Below are 10,813 nucleotides of genomic sequence, written 5' to 3' on the forward strand. Positions count from 1 at the left end.
GGGAAAGATCAAAATTTAAAATTTGAGGTATGCTTTCTGCAGAATGTGCATCATTTTCTCATCATCAGAGAGTCAAAAAATCATAAGTGGACTCATCATAAGTTGGATCATCTGTACACATGTTTTTTTAAATCACCTTTCAAGGACTTCTCATAGAATATTGAGGGTCTTTTTGAAAGCCCCGGCCTTAAGACTTTGTTCTTGCAAGAATTAAATTGAATTCATAACAATTCTCCTGCCATACAAAGCAGTCATTTTAGTGGAGTAAGTGGTATCTAGGGGGAAGAGAAGGCAATAATTAATTGGTTGAATGTCTATCACCCTGACTCCTATAATCCATACCATCACGTGATCGATGCTGCCTAAGAGCATTGCTATGGAAACAGAAAGAGGTGAGCAAAACACAAAAGAGGACTAGGAACAAGAAGAGGAAGGGTGGCATGCCCTGCCTCCGGTTAATTACCTGCTCAGATGGCACCAGCTGATAATGAACAAGGTGGGAGTGGGGACACCATGGCAGAGCTTAGTAACTAAGAACGCCACTCCCAGGACAAAACCACTTATTCTGATTTATGCTTCAAGTAGTCGAGAAAGCAGTCTGAATCATGTGCTTATGTATTTACAACAGCGAAGGCGATGCAGACTCCAGAGACCAGGTCAAGGTGTGTGGACTTGTGTGGGTGGGAGCTTGGAAGGTTCTTTGATCTTGAAATCCAACTACTCTACTGTGGCTTTTCCAGAAAGCATGTGGTTTAGCTCTGTCTCTGGAAAATAAAATCATTCATTCCTTCTGCATCTCTTTTATGCAGTATTTAATGGAAAAAAGTTCTCCAGGATTCAAGCAGGCTCATCTTCCGCGTGATTTCTTGTCAAAGACCACTCAAGACACACAAGAAGAAAGTTATTATCTTAGTCCTCGAAGTGTTCTTTTAGAGGTAACCCTTCCCATCTGCTAATGGCTCATTTCTTAGAGAAGTGATTCCTGAGCCCCTGTCCTGCACTGTTTGTGGAGAATCAGGATAGATGATGAGCTCATGGCTCTGACCCTGGTGGAGGAGTTGCCACAGTATAAGACAGAAAGGGCCCCATGCTGTAGAGAGATGCTTATACAGAGTCCCAGGGTGTACCAGTCATAGGAAGAGCGGGGCCTGATTTCCAAACGGAAACCAGAGAAGGATCTATAGAGGAGGTGACATTTGACCTTACTTGATGGCTAAAATTTGGACTTGGGGAGTTGACTTGAGGAGCTCGTCAGTATTCTGGACTGAAAGAAAAATAAGAACAAGAGGTAGGTCCTCGGGTGGTAAGTTGTGTGGTGTGTATCAGTCAGCCTGTTGGTACATTGGTGCCCTTCTGAGTGCTAGGCGCTGACCTGTCCCAGGCATGGTGGCCTCAGTAATGGACTTGAGATTGCCCCTTCCTTCCGAGCTCACAGTCTAATCGTTACCACATGATAATGTCACACACAAAGAGGCACAAAGTAGCAGGGAACATCAGAAATGGGACAGATTTTTCTCTCCATTGGAGTCAGGGAAGAAAGATTTGGGGGATGGAACGGTATTTGATATGTGTATGATGAATTGTTCAGTTAGGTGGCCATTCAGAGTGTGTAGGGACAAAACAGAAAAAAGAGCCAGTTCATGATGGTCTCAAACACCGAGTTGACTTCATTCTGTAAGCAGCATCAGGGCAGAGCTGGCTTCTAGGTTGGGAAGTAGCAGAACCTGAATTGCCTTCCAGTCACAGGAACCCAGCCACTCCATCTGCGGTGGGTGCAGAGAGAACAGAACGGGAGACAGGAAGGCCACGTGACTGGGGGCATGGGCGGCATCGTTTCCCAGACTGGGGTTTTCTACTAGAGTATGGTGATGGAAGTGCCAAGTTATACAGCTTTTTAACAGCAGGGTCCTCAGAGCCTCTAAGAGGCAGTGGTGCATTATAAATAGGTGAGTGGCACACAACGCACAGCATTTCCCAGGCTTATCTGAGCCCAGAAGCCTTCTTCACCAGGAATATTTTTATGCTAGGGGACAGTCTTTCATGATAGTTCAACCAACCAACCAGGTGTTTTTTGAGCATCAGTTGTAATTTACGCTTGTCTTTTGCTAAATACTGTAAGGGATGCAGAGTCCACAAAGCAGATTAATCTGTGCAATAGAAATTCAGAGAGCCATCCACAGAGGTGGGGTGACCAGGGCAGGCTGTGGGACTTCAGCCAGGCCTGAACATAGTGTCAATGGACAGAAGAGAAAAGGGACATCCCAGGTGAAGCAAACAGCATGAACATTGGGGACTAGGAGAGCACCACTGGTAAGGGGCAGCTATGGGAAGTCCAGCTTGATTGGCGGCAGTGTTCCAGTGTGAGATTAGTGGTGACCTAGGCAGGTAAGTCTTGGGTTTTGAGCAACCATTGCTGTCAATGATGCCTAGTTCTAAGGGACTGGTTGAGCATCTCCCAGGGACAGAAGTTTCTAGGACCCTTGGGGCCTCCTCAAGCACTGGGGCTGCCTGTGAGCACTGTAGCCTATGACCAGCTCCACATTGTGTCTGGTCTTTCACCTGCCCACTTCTGTGATTCTGCAGTAGGATTGTCTGGGGACAAGGGTTCATGCCATTAAGTGCACAGTGGTAAAACATGAAGGTAAACAGCAATTTAGTCCAATAGAACACTTGTATCAGAAAGCACAGGGCACCCAGGAGGACAGAATGGACTTTGAGTCTGCCAGGAACTTCACTGGCTCAAGCTTGCGTAGGTGAGGTTGGTTGACATTCCCTAAATGAGAACCATTATTCATCCAATGGCAGATATACTTACAAGTTCAGGGTCCAGGTTAATGTCCAGGTTAGAAGTAGAAGGTTCCTGTATGATTGGCAGACTTGCATCTTTACGTTCATTCTTCTTGTCTTTAGTTGAATAATGTTATTGATTCCAATGATTCTGGTGAATCCATTGGACCTGGTAGTGAAGACCAGGTCCCCAAGACAACTGAATGCCATTACATGTCAATGAAATCCTGGTAAGTAAAACTGACATTTTAAAAATTGATTCTAGTTATCCTAAAACAACTAAATTCTTTTTTTTTAACGCAATACCTTTATTTATTTATTTTTATGTGGTGCTGAGGATCAAACTCAGTGCCTCATATGTACTAGGCAATCACTCTACCACTGAGCCACAACTACAGCCCCCAAATTCATTTTTAATAATTGACAAATTGAGAGAAGTGTTTTCACAGACTCCATTCAACCCAAGTAGAATCTTATTATCCAAAATGCTTGGGTCCAGAGGCATTCCAAATTTCAGATTTGGGAATATTTGCATATATATAATAAGATATCTTAAGGATATAACTCAAATCTAAATGCGAATTCATTTATGTTTTATGGACATCTTATACACATAGCCTCAAGATAACTTTATGAGCTATTTTTAATTTTGTGCATGAAACCAAGTTTCATGGTGCAGAGTTTTCCACTGACAACATCTGGTTGGCACTCAACATTTCATATTTTGAAGCATTTCGTATCTCAGGTTCTTGGATGCGGGATGCTCAATCTGTAATCTCAAAACCAGAAAAACGGCAATGATTTCTCCACCCACAGAAAAGCATTTGTGACAACCTCAGGACGTTTTCTGTTTGGGGAAGTTGTTTCCTATTTTGCATTTATGTCTCTCACACTCGCACTCTGTCCTCCAAGCCCTGAAAAGGATTATTTTGGTTCCATATCCATTTTTAGAAGGAAAGCTTATTGGATTTGATCCTAACTGCGGCTGTGATTCGGAGGGTTGGACACGCTTCAAGACCTTGTTAGTTTTCATGTGGCTGTTGGCTACTTAAATCTGACACACACCGTGGAAAATTGTAAATAGACATACTAAAAAAGGGTTTGTTTTAACGTCTTCTACTCTATAGTTTTTTCAAGGCTACACTCAATGCATCTGCTGGCTGCCCAGAGGAGGCCCAGACCTTTCCAGAGCCCCAGGATGGAGGCCCCCAACTGCAGGAACCAGATTCAGGAAGTGATCTGTGTCTTTCACCTGCCAATCCAGAAACACAGGCCACGGATGATAAGAAGGGATCGGCCTCACTGACTGTTGTGAAATTGTCTATATTACTCAAGTAAAGCTCTAATTTTTAAAAAACTCATGGGTTCTGAGGGCAAGGCAGGCCTTCTGTTTTTATTTAGGATTCAAATTTTGAAGCAGTTCCTAAAAATCTCCAAGTCAGCCAAGAATCTGACCAGCTTCTCCCTGTCATTGATGCTGTGGCCAAGGACAGTGAATAAACAGAGCTGGACAGAAAGCAGTCCCCTGGGCTTGGGGTGGCATTTTCAGCTACTTTTAAAAATTCTTCCTTGGCTAGTCTTTCAGGTCCTGGGGCTTTGGATCCACACTGATCCGAGTAGTATATCACCCGGCTTCTGCCATTAACATTGCTAACATGGCGTGCAGGTCACGAGAGGCTTGGTTTATAGACAAGGAAGGGGATGTTCCAATTTCAAGTGATGCCAAAGGCATTTGACAAGATGGTTGTCATCTTAAGGATGCTTATCCAACCAATTTACTGTGTTCTCCTCTTTCTCCATTGTCTCCCACCCACAACCACATCCCAAGAACGGTGGGGAGGGATACTTATGAGTAATTTTCTAACTTAAATTCACATTTTTCTCCAAATGTTTTTGACAACCATTATTTGGAAACTATCTCAGAAATAGGAGGCCAAAAATCTGCTCAGAGAGGACAGTTCAAGAGCCAGGGTCAGTCGCCTGAAGTGACTTTTACAAATGCTTTCTCTGTCAGCAACATCCCTGATGAGAGCCACTTGGAGACGCTCGACATGTTCCTTTCTCCGCCAGATGTCATAAACTATCTTGCTCTTGTCGAAGCGGCCGGACGGATATGGTAGGTGGGAGAATTGACTGTTGTGGACTAAAAAGGAGATTCCAAGACAGGAAGAGAACAGTCATTTTGACAAAACTGACTGGGGACTTGGGCTGTCATATTGTCACAAAGAAGACTCAAGGAATCCTTGGCCAGGTCGTGGACTTCTCTTGAGGCGGAGCTTGCTCATTCGTGAATTTGCTGATTTGTTCTTTAGATGTGCGTTGTGTAACCTCGTGGGCTCACTGCCCACCAACACTTACTGAGCGTCCTCTGTTTTCTTGAAACTGTGGGGTTATAAAAATTTAAAACAAAACAATAGAAAGGCGGCACCACAGGGCCCCATAGCCTGGTGAAAAAGACAGCTGCCCAGACAAGCAAATACAAAATGCATTTTATTTAAAAGTGTAATGAATAAGGTGCTCTCACAATGCAGAAGCCCAGGGGCAGGGAGATTAACTATAGAAAAGGAAGCAGAAGGTCAGAGTCCACAGGGCTTTGCAAGAGTGAAATGATTTGCACAGGTTTTGGAGGAAGGGTTAGACTCCGACAGTAGTGACAGAAAAAGGAGATGGTCAGCTTTAGATGAGGCCCAGCACAGCTTGAGTGAGGAGTTCCTGCAGGCCTGGCCCCACCCTCCCTTCCCTGAGAACTATGTCATGTGCTGGTATTGAGCCCTGTATTTCTACTGCAGTGTGGCCAGGTGGGAAGGCCCCCCACATTTGGGATGCTTATTTTGCCATGGAGATCATGTCTTGGCCGTGAATGACCTGAAACCCCAAAGCCTGGAGGAGGTCTCCTTGTTTCTTACCCGATCCATACAGAAAGAGGTGAGTCCTAGTAACTGACCCTGGCCAGGACAAGTCAGTGGCAAGAGGAACAAGATCAAGGTCTTCACTGGAGTCTGAAAAGTACTTGGGATACAAATGAAACTCTGCCTTTCACATAAGGTAGTATTTGCAAGATACTGGGCTAGGAGACAGAGTACCTGGGTTTGTGACCTCAGACATAGCATAGGGTAGGGAAAAGAGTTTGCATAGAATCAGGCTGGCTCATGGATTGCAAACCAGCTACTTGAAGGAGTCTGTGCTTCCATTTTCTCTTCTGTGAAATCAGGGATACTGATAGTACCCGATGTTGGGGGAATTAAACGAGATAATATGTGGTCATGTGCTTAAAACAGTGACTGGCACATACTAGGTGTTCAGTGTAGTACTATTCTTTTTGCTTCTTTTTTGGCCATGGATAGGCTCAGTCTTGACATCATCATACTGTCCTCATATAGTTATTATAAGAATTAGACATAATATGTAGGTGTGCAGAGTATATGTGGTTTTAAAAGGCTAGCCTATTTTTAAATGGTCTCTCCTATTAGTGTAGTTTTCATATGGCTAATTCCATCCTGGTTTAACTTTGTCTCTAATTTTTAGCCCTGTGACCTTGGGAAAGTCACTTCCTTCTCTGGGCTTTAGTTTCCTTTCTCTAAAGTGAGAGGGTCCATTTTCAAATTCTGATTCTTGGACTTCTAGGGTGGTAGTTGGGAGAGAGAAGAGGAGGGGGACAGTGTGCCGGGGCTTCAATTAGAGAAATCCATGGTTTTCATTTATGTTTTATTAAACAGACAAGTCCCCAAAATATTGGCCTGTCTTAGCTTCCCTTGAAAACAGTTTCATGACTTGAAATTTCTAAAAACCATGCTACTAGATAACCTTTCTTCAAACTCTGAGGGTTTATGACTATGCATCATATGTATATTAGGGATATTTCTTCTCTCTTCTGCATCACACAAAGTAACCCTGCTGGTTAAACAAATTGTCCTATCCCGGCTATCTAAATGGGTAAACCCAGTAAGTAGGAGCAAGTTGGCTAAGACACCTCACTAGTTAATGGCAGAGCAAGGACACATGTGTTCATTCATTCATTTATTCCTTATTTATTGAACATCTGCTTTATGCTGGATACTGTGTCATGTTGTAGGACTGCAAAAATGGCCTTACCTTGAGCTTAAGGAGCTCGTAGATTAGTGGATTGAAAAAAGCATATCATGGGCTACTTGCCATAGCGTATGTCCCTGAGACATGGAATAGGGAGGACAGGGGAAGAATGGAGTAAGTTATTGTGGAAGACCAGGAGGGTGTCTCAGGGGAGGTGAGGATTGGCTTAGGTATTGAAGTTCATATGGGGTGTGAACTAGTAACTAATGCATTGAGTCTGCCAAAGATCCACACTGGGGCCAAGTAGCCAAGATAACCTTCTGTGCTGTTCTGGAAGTTTCCAACCCAGACATGGGCTCAGATGCCAAGAAAAGGGTTTCTGACTGGGAGCAGATCCAGGAACTCCACCTGGGTGTCTCTGCCTCGCTTTCATCACGAATGTCCTTCCGGAATGGAGAGTCACCTGCGTGGGCAGGAACAACACCTGCATTTCCCTTAGGCTCACCCCATGTTCCCCTTTCTGTCTGCAACTCCTAGGTACTATTGAGAACTACGGGGCCCCCACCAACATGATTATCTGAAAGATTAGGAAGTTGCCCTCCTTCTCCACTATTCCTGACTTCTTTCTTTTATGTAAAAATGTGTATACAGTTCTCTTAAAATTCAAATACCTGGTCCCTGGAAGGAAACAGAATGTTGGAAAGGAAGATGTGGAGCCAGACAAGGAACAATGGCCCCTGATATTGTAAAGCATCTGAGCCCATCAGATCTACCTTTCTTGTTAGGCTACAGTTGATTGGTTGTGGTAGGGACTGTGAGGGGAGAGGATGTAAGATCTTTCTTTCTTTTTTTTTTTTAATTGGTGCCAGGGATTAAACCCAGAGGCATTTAACCTCTGAGCCATATTCCTGGCCCTTTTCATTTTTATTTTTATTTTTTGAGACAGGGTCTCACTAAGTTGCTTAGGGCCTTGGTAAGTTGCCAAAGCTGGTTTTGAACTTGCAGTCCTCCTGCCTCGGCCTCCCAAGCTGCTGGGATTCCAAGCGGGTGCCACCACGCCCAGCTGAGAATGTAAGATTTTTAAAGGTGGCGAAATGTGAGTTTTGAGGGGGAGGGCCTGCTGGATTGCAGGAGACACTTTAATTTCCTCCCAGTTTTGTCTGACTGGTCCTATCTGATGGTCTTATTTTGATTTGCTGGTTTCAAGAGGTCCTTTTAATTCTTGGTGCATCTGGACCCCTCTGGGCATCCTTGAAGCTCTCTGGAATCTTCCCTAGAGACTCAGGCCAGTAACTTCCAGAAAATGAAAACCATCGTCATCCCTGGCTTCTTCTGGCCATCTTGTTCATCTCAGGATTTTCTTCCTAAGAGCTTCAAAGGGTGTGAAGGAGGACCAAGTGAGGACCAACAATCCTAAGGATGATCTTCAGTCATTTAATTTTCTTCTTTCTCATATTTTAGAAAATAAAGCTGTCCATCGGGCGGATCCCAAATTCAGAGAAATTCCATGCTGAGGCCTGTACATGCCTCTTAAAACACCAACGAGTGGCACTGATCCAACAGGAGAAGTCTGGACTGCAGAGGGCACCAAAGAGGAGCCCAGCCATTAAAAAGGGCCAGCAGAAAGGGACTGGGGAGTAGCTGGCCACCACCTCACTGCAGCAGAGGATAGAGCCCTGGACTGTGCCAGGCGTGGCCACTCAGGCCAGTGATATGAGACACGCCAGCACACCTCTCTCAACTGCTGCACCTGCACCTTACCTGGGGGATAACTGTCCCTGCTCTGACTATGGCATCAGGGGTGTTGAGAGGGTCAAGTGGGATAATGACTAGGGAACACAGTGAAAATGGAAGGCCTTGTTATCTGAGACTCTGTCCCAAATACTGCAAACACAGACTGGGTAAGTCCCTCATCTTATTAGTACACACCGTGTTCTGTGAGGTCATTGTCACACAATTGCCTCTTTGTTCAGGAACATCCATTTGGAACTACTCATTCCAGGAAGGCAAGATTCCCCGGAGACATGCGAGACCCTTGCAGCCTTCCCAAACACCTCCTGTGACTCATCAGCCCCAGAGTCCAGAATGTGGACCGGGTGGCCACTTGGATTCAATGCATCTCTTGTTTGCTTAAAGACGCAGCCACGATTTTAGAAGTCAAAGCAGTTTTAGGTTCTGTCCAAGAGTGCCCTACTTGCTATGCAAGTAAAAGGAGAACGACTTAGCGCTTCTAATTTGAAAGCTCTTAGCTAATTGGTGCAGTAACAAATTGATCCTGGGAGGCCAAAAGAATCAAATGCTTTTTCATAAACAGAAAAGCCGAGGGAGAGCGCTGAAGCACTAATCAAATCGGGGAACATTAGAGCAAAAGGGGCTTCAGAAAGTGAATCTTACCAGGCTGTCATTGCACGTGGAAGAAATGAAGGCCCCATTCCGTGGGTGGTGTGCCTTCTCCACAGTTCTGAGGCTCACAGCTGCTTAGTGGCAGAACCAGCAATCTACAGCCAGCTCTGGAAAACAAATATCCTAACTTAACCTTTGATTTGGATAAGATTAGAAAAGACCTTCAGGGCTTAGAAGACACATTCAAATATGTTTCACTTTCTGATGTCCTGCTTGTCCAGAAAGTAAAAATGTTCTCATTTACATGGCCTATTTGACAACTGCTTCTACTCCTAAAAAGGTATCCTATGAAATGCACACACAAAGATATCAGTAAAAACCAGAAAGTTTATTGTCACATTGTAATATTGCTTGTGGTAATAAAAAATCATTTGGAGATTGCTTAGTTATGATTTCATATAACCGAACATAGAAGATGTTTAAAAGCTCAGCATAGACAATTATGAAAAATATGCACAAACTATTAAGAATCAAAGAAGCAAGTTGTAGCCAGGTGTGGTGGTGCACACTGGTAATCACAGTGATTCAGGAGGCTGAGGAAGGAGGGTGGCAAGTTCAAGGCCAGCCTCAGCAACTTAATGAGGCCCTAAGCAACATAGCAAGGCCCTGTCTCGAAATGAAAAATTAAAAAGGCTGGGGATGTAGCTCAGTGGTAGAGCACTTGCCTAGCATGTGTGAGGCCCCCAAGTGCAATCCTCAAACTGAGGGTGGCGTTGGGGGATAAGGCAAGTTGCAGTTTGATAGATAAAACATCCCAATTTAGTAGTAATGTTGTGTTTGTATAGCTATGGATCTAAAAACTCCCCAGCCCTCGTTAGGAGAGGGCCACCTCCCTCCCTCCTTGAGAGGTTGTGGGGTTGACATTAGGCAGGTGGCCTCCTTGTGAACACCCTCTCAGGTGCTGTGCTGCTGTCTCTCAGCCCTGCTTTTTGTTTTTGTTTTTTACATTCAGTATAATGCCCGTTAGATTGTCAGTAAGAATTACTTCTGAGAAGCATGATCAGGTAGACCCTGGGGCAAGAGATGTATCTATGTTTGAATTTGTTTGTTTTCTCTTTTCCATAGCATATATTGCTTTTGTAATAAAAAAAAATTAGTATGAGAAATAAACGTGTGTGTGCGTGTGTGTGTTTGCGTGCACACGTATGCACGCGCTTGTGTGTGTGTGTGTGTGTATGTCTTAAACCTTCTTAAGTGAGAAACCAAGCCACCTCAGTAAAGGAAATAAAAACCATCAAGATAAAACCACCTGGCAACCAACCATGTGAAGCCAAAGTTCCTCCCCCTGGTTTGCGCACAAGGCCAGCCTGCAATTCCTATAAAAGCCTCGGTGAGGGAGAGGGACAAATGTTAGCCCAAGTCCTTGCACCTCCTTACTGAGGCAAAGAGGAGGTAGAGGACTGGGGGGCTGATCATCTGTCCGGCACATAGATGTGCTGGGACAACACACCACAACCCCTGGCCTTTCCCAGTGTGCCACAGGGAAGACAGCCAGCCTGCCCCTGCCCCCATCCGATCCCAAATTCCTTCCCCCCACCCTCACAGCAGGGTCAGCTGGGTACTTGTTAGGCGCACAGGCTCCTGGGGCTTCTCC

The 10,813-nt window shown here is 44.7% G+C and overlaps 1 protein-coding gene across 2 annotated transcripts in view; it reads left to right on the forward strand.

Moving 5' to 3' along the window:
- Positions 1–10,329, forward strand: part of Plekhs1 (pleckstrin homology domain containing S1) — a 29,434-nt gene extending 19,105 nt beyond the window's left edge. For both annotated transcript variants that reach the window (XM_046450524.2, XM_046450525.2), the window contains exons 9-14: positions 810–935; positions 2,911–3,017; positions 3,915–4,121; positions 4,802–4,903; positions 5,577–5,712; positions 8,278–10,329. In XM_046450524.2, coding sequence (XP_046306480.1) covers positions 810–935; positions 2,911–3,017; positions 3,915–4,121; positions 4,802–4,903; positions 5,577–5,712; positions 8,278–8,457 — 858 coding nt within the window. In that variant the 3' untranslated portion in view covers positions 8,458–10,329. The remainder of the gene's footprint in view (positions 1–809; positions 936–2,910; positions 3,018–3,914; positions 4,122–4,801; positions 4,904–5,576; positions 5,713–8,277) is intronic.
- Positions 10,330–10,813: the final 484 nt, after the last annotated feature.

This window comes from Marmota monax, unplaced genomic scaffold (assembly GCF_021218885.2).
Source record: "Marmota monax isolate L192 unplaced genomic scaffold, Marmota_monax_Labrador192_F-V1.1 WCK01_AAM20220418_F8-fsc00004, whole genome shotgun sequence".
Classification (NCBI taxonomy): domain Eukaryota; kingdom Metazoa; phylum Chordata; class Mammalia; order Rodentia; family Sciuridae; genus Marmota; species Marmota monax.